We start from the raw sequence: 18,936 nt of genomic DNA, 5'->3' as shown, positions 1-18,936 counted from the left end.
GTCAAAAATAATCTAAAGAACCCTTTACCTGACTGCATCTCAGATACAATTATACACTGGATTCGCGGTTCACTAAATGTTGTTTATATCACAAAATATCATAAAGGAACTCTGGGCTAGAATAAGGCATTTCAGTGGTGTTGACAAGGGCTGAGCCGGTGTGCAGTTGTAGGACCACAAGCCTCTGGGAGACGCTAACTGACAGCAGCTGGCGCCACCAAGAGGGCTGCATTCAGGAGAGGATTCTTTCACGCGTGGTCACCCTTTAATGCTTCCTGAGGGGAAACGGGCACATCTTACTTGTAAATGTTTTGTTTAATTTTGTAATTTCAGAAATCTAAAGAAGCTTGATTTATGATAAGGACACCTGATAGTGAACTGCAATTGTCAACGTGACTGGCTTTAGAATGACGCAGGAGACACACCTCTAGGCACACCTGTGAGGGCACCCTCTGTGTGTGTGCGTGTGTGTGCGGCACTGTCCCACTGCCTGGGAAAGCAGCCTGCAGGACTGAATTCAGCGGAGACAGGTGACACAGAGCCAACCTCCAGCGTCGGAGTCTTTGTGCACCCTGCTGCTGCAGTCGCCACCCTGCCTTCTCCCTGTGGTGGACTGCACTCTCACACTGTAGCAGAAGGCATGCTTCCTTCCTTAGGTCGCTTTGTTCGCCATTTTGTTGCAACAAGGAAAGGAACACACTGATAACCACTTCAGAAGTTCTAGACCTTGTTCTTCCCATAGGCTAGAGCCGGGGTTTTCAACCTGTGGGTGCTGATCCCTTTGGGGGTTAATCCCTTTCACAAGGATTGATTATCAGACAGCCTCCATATCAGATATTTACATTATGATTAATAACAGTAGCAAAATTACAGTTATGAAGTAGCAACAAAAAATAACTTTATGGTTGTGGGTCACTACAGAGTGAGAAACTGCATTAAAGGGTCACAGCTCACAGCTTTAGGAAGGTTAAGAACCACTGAAGAGTTTCTCAAATTCTTGTTCCTACAGTGGTAGGAGACTATTTTGAAAAAAAAAAAAGCGATGTGCTACCAAATTTTAAATGATTACTCCTCCCATGTATTAGTTACTGGCAAAGTCAAAAATATCAATTAGTATGATTAATGCTACGGATGTTGGAACGTGCCACTCCAATGATCTGGGCTGCAAGGCTTTGTGATTAAGGGGACAGCACCAACTGCATTTAGCACAGGTAATACAGTCTTACCAAGAAGTGGAAATGAATAAAAATTTTCAGGAATTAGAGGGAAATGTCAGGCAAGGACTGAAGTGACCAGGCCACACAGAAATCTGACTTTACTATCTGCAAAGGAGACAGCATTAAACAAACATACTGCTACTCCTTACTGGAGACACTTGCACTGCCAAGCCTGTTCGTGCAAACTCACTGCAAGCTCCAAGATGGCTCAGTGTGGATGGATTTCCTCATGGGTCTGCTGTGTTCTCTTTATGCGGCCTGGGCCCACGAGAGGACTATGCAAGACTTATAAAGACAAATAATTCAGTTTCTCCACCTCAGGCTAAGCAAGTTGATCAATAATTCAAGAGTGCAGAAGGTTGTATGTAATGGTTCCATTCCCTTCGTTCCTCTCCCCTCTATACAACCCCCATCTGGACCAGCATAGATGACGTAAACCAATACTATTCTTGTTGGGAAGACTACAGAAGGAAGAAAAAATATCAACTTGCAATTTCACATTACGGTGGAAGGTTCATTTTGTCCTTTTTAAGGCAAATGTCTGACAAATTTTAATTTTTAATTTTTTTGTTTTGTTATGTTTTGTTTTTCGAGACAGAGTTTCTCTGTGTAACAGCTCTGGCTGCTCTGGAACTCTCTGTAGACCAGGTGGGCCCCAAACTCACAGAGCTCTGCCCGCACTGCCTCCAGGGATGAAAGGCTTGTGCCTCCGAGTACAGCTAAGTGTTTTCATCTTAAGGAAAATGTAAATGAGAAAATTTATTATGTAAATTTAAAACTTATGAAATTCAGATGCCATAATTTTGTAATACAATTTAAACTGGGTTTCTTGCTTACTGTCTGGAAGCCCTCTGCAAGGTCACTAAGCCTTTGCTAGCTAACAGTGGGATGCACAGATTAAGGGTCACATTGGCTTTTTCGGAAGAGTAGCAACAACAGTAAAATGAGGCCCTGTATAAGCCCGTGTCTCTGATAAGTCCTGTCAGAATAAGAATTATCTGAAACTACTGGAGGAGAAATGTTGGAACTCCTGAAGGAAGATGTGAAAGTCCTATCACAGTGAGCAGACCGCTGCCACTGTGGAGGAATGCCACACCGTGGAGGGACGCCACACTGTGGAGGGACGCCACACTGTGGAGCTGCAACATAGAGGGATGCCACGCTGCAGAGGGAGGCTACACTGCCAAGAGATGCTACACCGCGGAGGGACGGCACACTGTGGAGGGATGCTATGACTGCTGCAGGGAGATTTGTCACAATTTCTTGGTTTCCCTTTCAGTTGTGTGCATTGGAAGCTTAAGCTGTTCTAAAGGCTGAGTTGTTCTCAGTAATGAGTTCATACCAACTCACAAAGCCAACACCATCTGAGTTCTTTCAGTTGGGGGTAACTCCTTAATGAATCATTTTTGCATTTTTCTACCACACATCACTTGCTCGGAAAGAAAGGGCTAACGGGGTTTATTATCGTTTGTTAAGTGCCAAAGAGGCATTTCTACCAGAGTGTCATCTATGCCCTGTTGTTAGCACCAGTGAACATGGGTTAATACCAAGTTAAAATTCTTTAAAGGAGCAAACACATTCTCTAAAAGAAGGTAATTTAAATGCTGAATTTACTGCATTCAGTTTTAAGTATTTTGGGCTCCTTTGCCTAAACTGATGCCGTGCTGGACAAATGGACCAGAACGAGAGGTGTTCAAAAATGCTCCTTTCTGTTCCCATGGATCTGAGCATTGTAGCCATGTTCTGGGATTTTATGTACATAGATGGAAACAAGGCCTAAAAACAAGCATAACTTGTTAATCTGGTTTTGAAAATAAAATTGCCACTCTCCTAACTTTCCAGGGTGGATGGATGGGTACAAGCATGGGTTTCCAGGTGCTGGTTAATGGCTGCTCCTGCAGTGCTTGCGATGAGACAAACGGAGGCTTTAACCCGGCTCCCTACTTATTCACAACTCTGCGTTTTTGCACAACAGCCCATTTTTCATCACCAGGAGAAGTCTGCAATTTGAGTCTGGCTATTTGTTACTCCCAGTAAATCAATATGTGTCAAAACAGCAGCAGGTAATAGGACTCTCTCATTGGACCTCCCCTCAGTGTCCCAGAAGACACTGCCAGGGTCGGTTGCTATGGCAACAGATCTAGGTACCTCTCAGGCTTATCCAGCCATAGTGAGTTGATTTTCACCACACAGACTTAATATTCTGAAGAAATTTTAGGGCAAAGAAAAAAAAAATCTCACAAAGTCAATAACAATGTGTGTGACCTTTCCATGGATCTAAGATGAGTTAATTCAAAGACAGTTTGCAGAAGGTGTCTCTGCAAACCCTTCTCCTGACTGCCAGCTAAATTATTTATTGTCTTTTACTTAGGGTTCCTGGACATTCACATTTCTTAAAATGGGAGACAAAAGGCCTGGAACAATGAGATTTTTAAGATGGAAGAGCATTAAGTTGAACAAAATGCAGAGCTATGCTATGAAAATGTCTCAAAAGAAAACTGATGGACTTCAGAGTTTTCAGCAATTACCAATGGAAGACTCAACAAGATGATTCAGGCAATCAGAGAACTGGCTTTGAGTTTTACTACGGGATTCAAACAGACAATGGCGTACCTTAAACTGCACAGAGCTCTAACTCATTTTGACACTGAAGAAAGGCAACGCATTTTGAGCCGTGCCAGTTGGTTAGCATCTGTAGTAGTTGTACTAACGGTGACTGAGGCAGCAAGTGACAAGCCGCACAGACAGAATGAGCCCTGTTGTGCACGGAGGGGAAATGCACTCTGTATTCTGAGAACTTCAAGGGAAAATGGCAGAAGGTGATTTATTATAATCAACTGGAAATGTGTCATAAAACTGGACAGATCACTTTGAAAAGGCTAATCTAGTTTGAAACAGAGTCTCACATTTCCTTGGCTAAATAGCAAGTTTGAGGATGACCCCCAGCTTTTGACCCTTCTGCCTTCAACTCCCTCCCAGGAATGTACCTCCTTCCCCACTCTATAAACGACTAGCATTTGACAGCCAGCACTATAGGAGGCTTGAAGTGGAGTGTGCTCTTCCAGGAGTCTGAACTTGAACCTTATGTATGTTAATACTTACTTAAAATAGTAAACACTCTTTTACCTATAAAAAAGATTAAAAACAATTTCCTAGCTATCTATATGAAAGAGTTGAATCTCTTAGACAAAGTATGCAAAGTACTTTGGGGAACTTCTAGCACAAAAGGCACCAATTAAATTTCTGTTGTCTTTCCTACAAAATCTCTCTGCTTATTCCTTTGGGAATCATTTCCAGACAAAACTGAGTACAGACCCAGTATTTACTCTTCATTAGCAAGGGCCTTAAGATACATTTTTTTAAAGGTCATAAGCAAGTTCTAGAAAACTTGTATTTCAATACAATTCTGAGTTTTAAATAATTTAAAGTTTTGTTTCAACCCATAGTGTCTTTTCTAAAATGTGTTCTCACTAACTTAATATGACACTCTAAGAAAAACAAGGGATGGGGACCAATTCTAAGGTTAAATATGCTTGGGAAATACTACTCAGAACTTTCTCTCTAGAAGATTAAAGAACGAATACTGAATGCTCCAAGGAGCTGCAGGTAAAGAAATCAGCATCACTCACTAGTAAAGGGTTAATGGAAAAGTTAAGGGTTTGGACCCAAGTTTTACCACTCATTAGATATTTAAAAGGATTTGAAAAAACTGATACACTTTCATTCTGTGCCCATGTACCTTAGTTTCACTATGTGTCTCAGGCTGGCCTTCTTTCTCCCAGTCCTCCTGCCTCAGTCTCCCAACACTGGGACTGCAGGCATGTGCCACCCTCGTCAGATTGTGTAACTTCAGAAGTCACTTGAGTCCTGTGTCTTCGCCTCCTTGACTTTAAAATAGGAACGGCAGCAAGTTTTCTACCACTGTGGTGAGGAACTGCAGGAAGCTATCCAAGTGTTCAGAAGAGACTACAAAGTTAACTCCTGTCAGGGAAGTTTAGTTTATGTGCATTTGTTTAACTCTGTGAAGCTGTGCCTGTCTAAAGCACCTGGTGTCTAATAAAGAGCTGAATTGTCAATAGCAATGCAGAAGCAAGGATAGGCAGGGCTGGCGGTCAGAAAGTACAAACAGAAGGAGAAAGAGGAATAGAGGAACAAGAGAGAACAAAGGAGAGTAGGATGTCAAGGGTCAGCCACTGAGCCACCCAGCCAGCCACAGAGTAAGAATGAAAGTAAGATATACAGAAAAAAAAAAGGAAAAAGCCCAGAGACAAATGGTAGACGGGATAATTTAAGTTAAGAAAAGCTGGCTAGAAATAAGTCAAGCTAAGGCCAGGCACTTATAAGTAATAATAAGCCTGTGTGTGTGATTTATTTGGGAGCTGGGTGGTAGGTCCCCCCACAAAAGCCAAAAGAGTAAATAAAGCATCCTACTACAAACTATCACGATTGAGAGTCACTTAACAAGCTGGCGAAACTCTTTACTGTCAATCTCTACTGGTGTCGTCACCAGTTTTCAGAATGCTTGCTGTTTAGAATATACTTTGAACAGCCCAAATTCTACTACTATTATTTATTCCCACTATTATGGGACTACATTCTGGTTAATTTAGAAGACTCTCATGTTCATGCTTATGTTATCTCAAAGCATATGATGCCCTGCTGACAACACTAGAGGACTGTTGCTAGGTGTGGAGATTTTGCCCAATGGGAAATCTCCTGGCTCAGCAGGGTAGTTTGCGGCTGTTTTATACACCAGGACAGATTGTTCATGCTGGTCTATTATTCTGGTGTATTTCCATGTTGCTAAGTTTTACAGGGATGAGACATCAAGTAACTAAAGCATTGATGATCAAAGCGATTGCGGCTCCGGTCACTAGTGAGGTCTGCAGAGACAATACACAGTACTCAGAGAGGGAATTAATAGATGAGAGGTTCCTAGGGATAATCATCAGCAAAGCAAGATTTCAAAATAGAAAGAATTGCAAACAAAATCAGAGAAGAGCTTTATCCAAGTGTGAGCTCTGTCAGTCAAACTGGGTTTGGGATCACCTAGGAGACACACACCTGGACATGTCTGTGAGGGGGTTCCCAGCGGTAAGACCCAGCCTGAATGTGAGCAATGCCATCTCCTCAGCCAACGGTCATATCCCATGTCACCCCTGCCGCAGCAGGCCACATAGTCTTAAACTCCGAACCATAATTACCCCTTCCAATAAGCTGTCTTTTGCCAGGCATCAGTAGTGAGAAAGATGTAAGAAGCTTAAACAAACGACATCATCCTTCCTGGCCCAAATAACAGCAGCTAGAAGAGGGAAGCTCAAAGAAGATCCGTTGTTAAAATGAGCAGTCAGCTAATTAAGCAACCGTTTTTAAAGGACCTTTAATTATTTTAAAGTTATAATTGTCCCAGTTTGCTGACTTCTCTTGGGTCCTATTTTAATAGTCTTCATTGGTAAAAAATAAAGAAGAAAACATTTTCATGTTCATAACTCTATGCTCTCGGCATATAAAAACGGTCTTCAGTTTTCACCATTTTATTCATTTTATCCATATAGTTATTTCCATATAAACCACTTCACATGACTGAAAAGCTTACTCTTTATGATGTACATTAGCCAATCCCATGCAATACATAAATGTCTTCAAAATATTCATTTTCTGGAAGCTGGAGAGATGGTTGCTCTTCCAAGTCCAATTTCCAGTACCTACAGTGGGTCTTACAACGACAGAAACTTTAATTTCAGGGAATGTGATTCCCTTCTGGTCTCCGTGGCTACTGTACACACATGGAGCATGGACAAACATGCAGGCAAAACACCCATACACAAAGCAAGAAAACAAATGTTCAAATGGAATGAAAATTTTCTGTACCTTAAGGTTAATGTTCTTTTGTCATGAAATGCGTGTGTATTTCTGATTGTGTGACCCCTCAGGGACTCTCCTCCTATATGGAGTTCTTTCTCCCTAAAGATTCATGATTTTCAAGCTCCAGGACACATGCTGACCACTCACAGACTTATGAAAACACAAGTTGTTTGACCCGAACCTTAGAGTTTCTGCTTCGCTCTGGGAAGGTGCAAGAGTCTGCATTGTATAATAGGGCTCCCAGATGTTGCTGTGGCTCACCTGGGGACACTTTACAAGTCACAGTAAGACTGCACAATAGTTATCCCACTGGGGATTCTGAAATCCTCCCCCAAGCTTACACACAGTGTTGCAGATGAGTTTTCAATACGGGAGGCCTCGTTAGAATGCAAGAGATGGGGGGAGAAGGGGCATGCAGGAATCCAGAAGCAGCCAGGAGCCTTCTCTGGCTGACTGGAAATATTAATACCACTGTTACTGCGAAATTGTTAAAGAGATTTTTGGCATGGCCATCTAAATCCTGAAATGAATGAGAGATTTACCATGAATGATAGTAAGGTTCTACCATCAGAATAGATGCCAAGCTGCTTTAAAAAAAACAAAACAAAACAAAACACTAAAAACTCTATTGTGGCCTTCTGGCAGGGGTGTGGGTGGGAAAGACTCAGTTTTCTTTAAGGAGCTGGCTGCTAGGATTTTCACCATCTCCAGTGAGTATATGGGCAACACAAATTGGACTTGTGGCTTTTCTTATTTCTTCATTTTTCATAAGTGGGGAGTCACAAGGCCTTGGCAGACCTGGGAGGAATGGGAAGTGAATGTGGTCTGGGTACATGATGTGAAACACCTAAATAATCAATAAAAATATTATGATGGAAAAATACTTTGTGTGTATATCTTTGTGTGCATGAGCACTTAGGTTCTAGTATGTGACCACATGTGCACACATGCCACAGTGCACATACAGAAGTCACGGAACACCTCCAGAGATTTGTCCTTGACATCCCCCTTCTTAAACAGACTTTCTTTTGCATGTTACTGCTGCGAAGCAGGCTACCTAGCCTGCAAGTGTCTAGGGATTCTCCTGTCTCCCCCTGCTGCTAAGATTGTAGGCACAGGTTACAAGTGAACTTTTCCCTAAATTCTGATAAACTCGGTCCCCATGCTTGTGTGGCACATGCTTTACGTGGGGAACCAACTCCCCAGTCCAGCTCCCCGAAACAACCCCACAGTTCATGAGAAATATAGGGAAAAATCTGGCATTGGGAAATTGTTGTTCATCAGCTAGAGACAATTATTATAATTTTTCATTTGTGAGACGATTACTAAGAAGTAGATTAAAACCAGAACTAAAAAACTACAGAGCTTTGCTCTCTGTTTTAAGGGTTTCATTTTATTTGGGTAGAGACTAATCCCGAAGTTCTCAGCCTATGGGTCGCAAACCCTTTGGCAATCCTCTATCTCAAAATATTTACATCACAATTCAAAACGGTGGCAAAATTAATTCCATAGTGGGTCTGTAGATCACAACTCCTGATCCTCAGACTCAGGAAGTTATCATGGAAGGGGGGTAGAGATGGGAAGATGGAGAGGAAGGCTGTGGAATGGTGTCTGTTGGGTGCTCCATGGCCACTGGGTTCGTGAACTCACAACAGCTCTGACCGCATGCACACAATCAGTCCAGTCAACAGCTCAGCATGGATGAGGGGAGGGAGCTGAGGAGCTAATGGAAGCTATGGATACTCGGAAGGAGTCAGGTATTTCCCGGTGAGTGCATTTGGAGGGTTGACCATGTTCCACTGGATGGCCCCATACTCATGTAAATACAAGCACATCTGACTCAGTGGGTTGTTAAAGAGCAAAACACATGAAACTGGAAGGAGAGATGTAGGGAGGACTTAAAAGGAGAGTAGGGTAGATGTGATGAAAATATGTATACATGAATTTTTTAAGAATAAAAATATTAAAAATATCTGTGAAAATGTGTTCATGGCATTTAGCTTTGTAAACATAGATTTATTTAGTTTCCAGTTTAAGTAGTGATACAAAAGCTCCTTAAAACTATACTTTTTGAAAAAAAAAACAATTTTCATGTGAAAATGTGAAATTTAAAAAAAGAGTAAAACTATGTGACAGTGCAAGGTTTATGGTTAAAAGTCACTGCAAACTGCTGCACCCATGTCCTGACAGCCTGATGCTGCACCTCGCTCCCAGTCAGTAAGCCAACCCACTGTGCGGCATGATTTTACAGGCTTGCCTGCGTGTTCCACACTAGGTGAAAACACCATCACTCGGGAACTTGATGACTTCACTCACAATAAAAGCCTGAATTCTTCTATAAATGACAGAATAAAATTAGCAGAAAAGAAGCATTTCCTGAAAAAGAAAAATGACCGTCAATAACTAGCTCACCTGGTAACTGTTATAAAATCTTATGCTGTCTATAAACACGAATATCAGATTCTCTGGCAATTAAACAGATACGAAGAGCAGACAGACACAATTAAGTATGCATATGGATTCTTTTGCCTGGAGATCCTAGGTGACATTGGAGGAAGAAGTGTCCAAGTTATTAACATTTCTATCACAAAAAGAAAAGGCTGTTTAATAAGGCCCTGTTTTGACTGTAGGCTCTGGGGTCTCATTCTAGGGGAGGCTAATTCTCAACTGAGCCATCAGCCTGGTAAAATGTTAATGCATCCATAGAGACTCTGAAACATCGTTATTTAATGTGGTGATGTGAAGGCAGGCAACTGAGCTTTAAAAGGCACCTTATCCTTGCAAGGAAAAGCAAGGCAACAGCAGTGAACTGGGCGCCTGCCTCCCCAGCGAGGCCCTAAACCCAGGGTGATTCACGGACCTCTAAATGGTCTGTTTATATCACACGGCCGCCATTCCCAAGCAGAAAAGCTATTATTACCTGGATTTGTTTATATCAAGTCAATATTAACCTGAAATTAGGTAAAAATATAAAATGATCGAAAAAGTTTAAGATAAAAATGTCTTTATCCATGCAGCAGATTCTTAAAGAGGCCTGCTGTACTACTACATTTCAGCTGCAAGTTGAAATGAATAAAATCTCACACTGAGAGTTTCCTGTAGGTCATCTCAGACAAGTGTTTGGTGTTCCTCGATCTTACCTGATGCATACGTTAAGATGCTTCAGTTCTACAGGGTGATCAACATGATGTTTTTAACAGGCTCAAATGAGAAAAGCGTGCTTTCCTTAGGAAGGGCCCAAAGGACACAGAAGAGAAAACCCTTTTCTGAACCAAAGCTTTCAAGGGGTATATATGAAGTTACATTTTCATTAGCTTTAAAGAAGTTTTGGCCTTCGCAAATATCACAAACTTGTTTTGAGACCCTAAACTCCCTTGACTGTTAGCAAAGCAGATTCAGAGTGAAAAGCTTTGAAGTCAGCCTGGCAGAGCCGTGTCAGCCCCCAAGGACACCGATGATTTAAGCTGGAACCATTCTCTCTTCTAACCCAGATGGGAAGTGTCAGTCAGTGTTCAGCCAGGATACATACGGAGGGGGTTTTGTGGACCCCAGGATGCAAGGCAAGCCTCCTCCCAACTGCACTCTATCCCCAGTTTCCGATAGGGCTTTTCATCTCATCACACGGGTTTCTAATCCAGACTTGTGGAAAACCCGGGCTGAACTAATCTAAAAAGCTGCCCAGAACCAAAAGGGTGGTGATTTATTTCCACACTATGATACATGGAAGGTCCTGGAAGGGCACATTTTCATTCCAGTCCAGGAAACATAAATGGCTGCCTTGTTCCATGGGAGCCGATACCTCTGTGTGCATAAAGACATGCTCTGTTCACCCAGCCTTCCATAGCATGTTCTCATGCCCACACCCTGCAGCCTCAGTGACACCAGAGGGTGTTTCTGGCCAGGCACATGCCATAGTTCCCTTGACATTTCCCCTGACTACTCGAATTTGGAAAACGTTCCCGTAGGACAAGATGAGAAGGAGAAAGAGGACTTTACCCTGATGAAGAGGATCTTCTCTCCCACGCGGTATCGACCTTGAGAGAGTCGCTCCACACAGAACTTAGTTGGGCACTTGCAGGGAGGATCTTCAGAAATTCTTTTTACCTGAAATAGAGTAGCACATTCACTGTCCCCAATAAAATCGTATGTGATTATTCTCCAAGCGTTCAAACATGGCCAAACTTAATCATTTAGACTTGTTCTACATCACAAATGATGTGGGCACAAGGACTGTGGTGTGAACAGGAATGGACCCCACAGACTCATGGGTTTGAACATGAGAGCATAGGGAGTGGCATAATTAGAAGATGCAGCCTTGTTGGAGGAAGTGTGCCACTGTGGGAGTGGGCTTTGAGGTCTCATCCACTGAAGTTAGGCCTAGTGTGACAGTCCCTCTGCTGCCTGAGGATCAAGACGTAGAACTCTCAGTTCCTTCTCCAACACCATGTCTGCCTGTATACCACCATATCTTGCCATGATGACAATGGACTGAGCGTCTCAAACTGTAAACGTTTTCTTTTATAAGAAATGATGTGGTCATGGTGTCTCTTCACAGCAATAAAACCCTAACTAAGACAGGGACCCTGGCTGAAGTGTGAAGACCAGAGTCCGGGAGCATCTTCTGAGGTTCTGAACGTGCGGCTGATGATGGCACTGGTGGGGAGGGAGGAGAGCAGAAGAAATCAACTGTCATGACAGCAGCCGTGAGCTGGACAGCAGGAAAGACCATGTGTGTGAGGGCCACACAACAAAGGCAATGAGTGGTAAAATAAAGCATGCATAAGCTAACCATACTGAAATCTAGGGCAAATGCATGAGGCATGGAATGCTTCTTTACTACAATTATAACTTATTTAAGTTTGAAATAAATGATGACAAAATGATTTGTTTTTGGAAACTCTTGTTTTGTTTGAAATGCTAAGATTTTCCCCTGAAATTTCACCGACAGATCACTCTTATTCATCTGTGTTCCAAACATGACTTTGATTAATATTCTTTTGGAGAGCTCATAAACAGGCATGAACACTGAAAATCTTAAGAATATCTCTAGAAAATTCATTTGTTTTCATAGTCCATGAAACTTCTAGAATGTTTTTTAATGAGAAAGCTTTTTCAGACAATACAAAGTAACCCAAATATCTCATATGTTCAACATCAAATACTTCCCCCATAATTTTCTTGAACTATAACCAGCTGTTAGTAGGTACCATGTTATAAAGTTAAGATTAATTCAACAGATATGAAAGAAAAGACTCTGAGATGGTGGGGTGGGTTGGCAGGTAAAGTGCTTGCTGCCAAGACTATGTCCTGAGTTCAGTTGTAGGCAGAGTTTCTCTGTATCCCAGCAGCTGGTCCCAAATTACCACTCAGAGACTTCTTATTAACTATAAATGCTTAGTAGAAAGTTAGGATACTTATGGCTGGCCATCAAGAAATCCAGCCATTGTTTATTTATTTACTTATTTATTCATTTAATCTGAGTTTATATGTATGTCAGTATATGAGTATATGTCAGTATACTCATAAGTTTGTGAGGTGTGTGTGTGTGTGTGTGTGTGTGTGGTGTGTGAATGTGTAGGAGGAGAAGGACACTAGGTGATCTCAACCCTAACCCTTATTTCCTTGATAATGAATTTCTCACTGAACCTAGAACTAATGACCACCAAGCCCTAGATATCATCTTGTCCCCATGCCCCCAGCACTGTTCTTACAGGGCAGGTGTGACCAGGTTTTGTTTATATGAGGGTCTTTATGCTTCAACAGTAAGAACTCTCTACCCTGAGCTATCACTCAGGACTTCAAACATTATTTTTAATGATATAATGACTCAATCACTCTTTCACCAAGCAAAATCCATAAGGAAAGTAATTTATGAACTCCCTTAACTTTTATTATAAAAGAATTATATAATGGTTTTGTTAGAGTATGGAAGGTTCCAGCAGAGTGAAAACCAGGAATGGAGGAGAAAGAATGCAAGAAAAAAAAAAACTACCTAAGAACAACCAAACTGTGCCTCAATGACACAAACAAAATAGCACTATTTTGAAAGTGAAAGAACTAACTCAGGACACATAGATCCATTCGTCTCTTCTCCCATCCTATATATTTCTAACAACACAAGCCTAAGATTCTGCATCATCACTGTGATGGGAGCCTAGTGAGGCAATATTGGTCAACCTTAGTATCTCCTTAAGGGCTAAGATAATATCTTACCTCATCTTAAACCCTAGACATAAAGCATAACACCCTAATGGAACAGAAAGGAGCTCCACAGATGCACACTGGACACGTACATAATCATACTAACAATGGAATGGATCTTCATAGGACACACAGGAAAGATGACTGGAACAAAAGAGGCCTGGATCCAGAAAGAAATCACAGAGCAGAGGGAGCCTGATCCAGACAGCCTTAAAGATGACTTCCACTGAAGAATGAGGGAACATGTGCTGTTCAGTTAGGAACCAGGCCATGGATTTAGTGGCATAAATGATGGGAAATGGTGAAGCAATCCTTTACAAGACAGACTCACATTCTGAACCAGACATGAAGTCAAGTGTACCTATGCATTATTTTCACTGTTCTGATCTCTTCCTACAGATGTTTGTAAAATGTCACATATATATCTATATATAAAATCAGCCTTACTACTACCCTAAGGGCTTTGAAGAAAAGAGTAAACATGACATAAAGGAGCTAAAAGGCTAGGAGACAGGGATGAGATCTTTGTCATCTAGGAGATTAGAGAGCAACAAAACTCATGGACCAAGGCATTGCAACTTACTGAGCAAATTCTCTATTGACAAAAATCAACCCTAAGTATGTGTGGGCAACATCTCCATCTTGTAAGTTCCTCAGAAAAAATACAGATCCTATTAATGGCAAATTAGGGTGAGAAACATTTTCTCAAGCGGCCTATCCTTTTTTCATGCTTTCCTCACTACAAAGATAGACTTGTTTATTTATTTGTAAATCAAGGACTTCCTTTTCTTTTTTTTTTTTTTTTGTCTTTTTTCATTTGTGTCAGGGGCAGAGGCAGACCAGGGGCAGTGGAAATGCAGTTAACGGTGAATGATCAGAGTACTGCTTCTGACATTACCAAGAGGTAACTCTGTCTGCCAGGTGTTTTGTTCTTGGCTCAGAACCCAGCCAGTTTGCGGCTGAAATGAGATTTCAAGAGGGGTCTGGCTACTCAGAATTACAATATCTTTCACCCCCAGACTGAGGAAGTTGATGAAGAGAAGGGAGACAGTAAGTCATTTCTTAGAACTGCATTCAACTCCCTGTGAGAGCAAGCTCAACACAAGGGACAGCAGAGGAGCACTCAGGCAGACCTCGCTGTCTATCAGGGCTGGATCGCAGCCTCAGGACGCAGGGAATAAAGCTTTGGAAAGGACACCACTGTGTTTCCTCTGTGAGATCTTGATTAAGGAAGGGGCTGTATTGTCTACATAAAAGGTCGCCTATTTCCCTGCAGTTCCCCTAAGAATCAGACAAGAAAATGTGAGCAAACAAAGGTGGCTCCAGTCCTGGCTCTTTCCGAAGGCCTATGCTGGAAGACGATCATCTTGGCATGGGAATCCCTTTTTTTTCTCAGTCTTCTGCTTCTGTTTCCCCTGCTTCCTTCCTTTACTCTTCCATATCTCGTTTTTCTTTCCTTTGGGGGTGGCAGACAATAACTCTGTACAAAACAACCCACTGCTAATTACACACACAGACTTAGAGAATCATCTTTTTCAATTCCTTTTCTCCATATATTTATTGAGTTACATCAAGTTCAGTTCCAAACAGCTGTGTGTTCCTAGTGCATGGTAAAGCAGCTGTAATGGTAGCTATTTCCTTTTTACCTTAGATCAAAGGGGTCTGATTTAAACTGTTAATGAGATTCAAATTAGGTTCCCTTCTGGCCCACTGTCTTGGGGATAAAATATTTCAGGAAAATAGTGTCGCTTAAACACAATGCAAAAAATTCAATGTAATCTACAAGACTGAAGAATAGAAGAAACTGTAAAGAAGGTTTATGCTCTAGTATATTTGAAAAATGCTAGGTCAACTCCATCTTTTAAGAGAGCTCAGCAGTTGTGTGATGCTGGCAAGCTCTCTGAATGCCAGGCTGAGACAGCAATACTTCACATTTCCTAGTTAACCTAATCTTTCCCCACAGGAAAGATTGTAGTGGTAGTTCTTCTGTAAGCATTCCTTGAGGTTTATGGGACACAAGAATTCTCACTGGTAAGAGGTGGATGTGTCCACTATCACACACTCCTCCATTACACCAATAGTTATTTGCTCAAGGTTCCTCTGAAGGATCCAAGAGCTTTGGGCTGGAAGAATAGAATGTAGAGCCACAGCTTGAGGGTCCTGCCTCTCAGGTCTCTACACCACTAGTCCTTTATTCTGAGTTAGACTAATGATGAAACAGCCTCTGATCCCTCTAGGAGTTATTCTTCACCTTGGGGGTTCTCTTCATATGTCTCTCCTTCCCAAAAATGAGGAATGGCGAGCCAAGAGACAAAGTGGTGAAGAAACAGGAGCATCCCTGCTCCTTCCCCTGGTCTGATACATGATCTCAAGTGGCAGCGCCTATTCTAACAGACAGAGAAGCACAAATGGCATGTCTCAGAAGAGATGACGAAAGACAGAGGACAGAGAGGAGGCATCACACCGAGCATCTATACCAGAGAGCTGGTTAGATGGAGACCAATAAAGCACCATACTTGACTGTGAAAGTTAGACTGTCCCTTGAGAGGAATGGCTACTTAGGCCTTACTGAAAACTGTTTCATTGCATACTTACAAATACATTAGAGAACAATAAGCAAACTGTAATATTATTGAAAAATGCCAAGAAAAATCTTCATGTGTGGGCTGAGGAAACAGCTCTGTGGGCAAAGTGGTTGCCGTACGAATATGATAACATGAATTTGGATCCTCAACAGCCATGTCAAAAAAAAAAAAAGCCAGCACATGTCTGTAACTGGGGGAATGAAGACAGGAAGATCCTTGTAGCTCTCTGGTCAGCTAGTTGGCCTAAAATAGTGAGCTCCAGGTTTAGTGAGAGGCCCTGTATAATAATTCTTTAAAAAAAATAAATTAAATTAAAAGGTAAACAGCTAAAAATAAGAATTCTAAGATAGGCCTCTGGCTCTGCATGCATGAACATGCATGTGTACATTAATAGCACTCCCAAAGGTACACATGCGCACATGTGTGTGGAGGGTAACACAAGCTAAATATTAAAATACATTAAAATATGCATTTAGAAAAGAATCAAGAAATATGTTTAAAAAACTAACAGCTGCTACCTCAACGTGAAAGAGGTAGTTCAAAGAACAAAGGGATGGAAAGCACACTGGGCCATAACAAAGGGGCCTGGGAGGTGTCAGTTGGGTGGGGCTTGGAGGATCCTAGAGGATCCTACAATAATTCTAGCCATCTGACTGGCATTCTGTCACAGTGTGCTGGCTGCAGGGATACTGGCAGAGAAGAACTCCAGGAATCTAGTGCTGAAACAAAGCTACAGTAAGAGTAGGCATGAGCCTCATAAAGGAAGCTGAGAGTTCCCCTGGCTGAGCCAAGGAAGTAACGGTAACATCAGCCAGACACTCTTCAGGCCTGGCACCATAGTATAGGGAGGAGAGAATGTAAGTAGATGGCACGGCTGAGATGGGAAGGAGTAAGAATGTGTATGGTGGCCCAGAGACACATTTGTAGGAAGGCTGAACTCATGCTGAATCTAAAGAAATAGCATAATACACTATGAGAAAATTACTCTCAACATACAAGCAGCATGCTTTCATTATTATACATTATCCAACTACTGTTCAAAGTTTAAAAATGGAGCTTTATGAGACGTAAGGCATGTGACTCATCCTAAAAGGATTCCTGAAACACCTGCTGTGGGATGAAAGCTCCCTGGCTATTTGTACATTCTAAATGGAGTGAGTAGCTATCAAAACACTCAGATTACGATGTACTGTATAAGATGCCTTGGTGAGACAGGCTTAAATTTGCTGCCTTTGTGGAGACCCACAGCTGCTCAGTTAGTTAAGTTTCTGCTTTTTTAAAAATTTATCATGTAAAGAGAAGCAAAAGAAAGGTACATGTCTTTTCCTGAATCTGAAGGTTGCCCATCAGCCACCCTCCCACCCTTTCTCAGCTCAGACGCTAGAGAAGGAGACCTGCAGTCCTGGCGGCGTGCATCCATCAACAACCAGCATCAAGATTGCTGCCAGGCTTCCAAGGACTTTGCTCGCTCTGCCAGGGCATACTTCAGTCTTATGCCTCTCCCACTCTCATGTCCTCTAAGTCTGCAGGCAATTATAACCCGTAATGCAAACTTTGCACAGGCTACATCAAGAGAACTCCTGGCTTCTCTCGATTATCAATGTCTTCATGCGTATAAGACACAGCACACAGCACGTGGGAACATTTGTGCAGCACAGCACTGCCATGAGAAAGGACTGCTCACCATACCTAGAGACTGCTTATCCTGATAACGAGGATGTCACTGAAGCATGCCCTAATCACCAAAACCCTGTGCCTACAGGACTGCAGAGTGGATGAACCCCAGAGTTAGACAAACACCCGAGATAACCTAAACTACTCTCCTCTTGGCATCACAAAACTTCCCATCTTCCCCTCTGCAAGCAACCTTCTTTTCAGCTACAAGAGCTCTTAGGAAAAAGTGGTCAGTTCTCGCCCGACACCAGGCGATCAATAAGTACAGTCATCTTTCTGTCAGATGCTGTGTCCCCTTCCTCAACAATCCTCAAGATTCTGTGCCTCCAGTTTATATCCATGAGAGGAGGAATCGGGAGCGAAGAACAGGGTTGAAGTGCTTTCAGAAACCACTTTCAAGGGGTTGACTCATTTCCTAGGGTTTAAGACACTGTGCAATGGAATTAAGTGGCACTTTGTTTTAAATCACTGTTTTGGCTGTGAGCTTCACGATGAGCTGAAGGAGCACAGATTTTTCTCCCTGGAGTTAAAATGAATTCAAAGGAGCTGAAATGCATTAAGGTCAAACTGATCCGAGAAGGTAGGGGAGGTTTTGTAGTAAACTCCACACTCACTGCATCGTCCAGCAGGTTCCCAGTGCTCTTCTTTCCTGAAGACTTGGATGAAGGGGAAGGTGAAGGAGACGGGGCAGAAAGGGTCTCTTCTTGTTCAATTTCTTTTTCCAGCTTTATCAGACCAGGGGGCTCCACACCATACCTTTCAAAAACATGACACTGTTATGAGAGACACATCACAACAATGTAATAACCATACGACATTCTGGACTGTGAGTATCACAAGCTACTGCCCTTTTACAAGGGCATGGACTCTCTAACACTGAAATGGAACTGATATTCATGAATTAGCATCCCTGGAGCAGGGAAAAAGCACATGTAACTACTGTCTAGAAGTGTACATGCATGGAGGTACATGATGGAAGCACACCCAGTTTCGCATATTACTGTCCCACCAACATGAACACCCACAGGGAATTTATCTTGAACCTTTTCTTCAACAGAATTGACAATATTAGTGCTATAATTAAAGTCTTGTTTAAAATATAAGCTTGTTAATAATAGAGATTAAAACAGAGAGTTGATATCAAAATTAAAACATCAGGACCACGAGGGGTGCGTTCACCCACTGATACAAGGGAACTGATCGAATGAGAGCTCACCAAGGCCAGCTGGACTGGGACTGAACAAGCATGTGATCAAACCGGAGTCTCTGAATGTGGCTGACATGGGGGCTGACTGAGAAGCCATTGACAATGGCACTGGGTCTTGTTTTGTCTGCATGTACTGGCTGTTTGGGATCCTAGTCTGTTTGGATGCTCACCTTCCTAGACCTGGAGG

The 18,936-nt window shown here is 42.2% G+C and overlaps 1 protein-coding gene across 7 annotated transcripts in view; it reads right to left on the bottom strand.

Annotated features, from left to right (window-relative positions):
- The window catches only part of Gas2 (growth arrest specific 2), a 136,856-nt gene that overhangs the window by 31,821 nt on the left and 86,099 nt on the right, over window positions 1-18,936 (bottom strand). For all 7 annotated transcript variants that reach the window (XM_048442510.3, XM_085682705.2, XM_048442517.3 and 4 more), the window contains 2 exons: window positions 18,157-18,298; window positions 11,079-11,186 (listed from right to left, as the gene is read on the bottom strand). In XM_048442510.3, the coding sequence (XP_048298467.1) occupies window positions 11,079-11,186; window positions 18,157-18,298 (250 nt within the window). The remainder of the gene's footprint in view (window positions 1-11,078; window positions 11,187-18,156; window positions 18,299-18,936) is intronic.

Source organism: Myodes glareolus, chromosome 24, assembly GCF_982192425.1.
Source record: "Myodes glareolus chromosome 24, mMyoGla1.1, whole genome shotgun sequence".
In the NCBI taxonomy this organism is placed as follows: domain Eukaryota; kingdom Metazoa; phylum Chordata; class Mammalia; order Rodentia; family Cricetidae; genus Myodes; species Myodes glareolus.
Note: the sequence above shows the minus strand (reverse complement) of the source record. Positions and strands in the feature narration are given on the sequence as shown.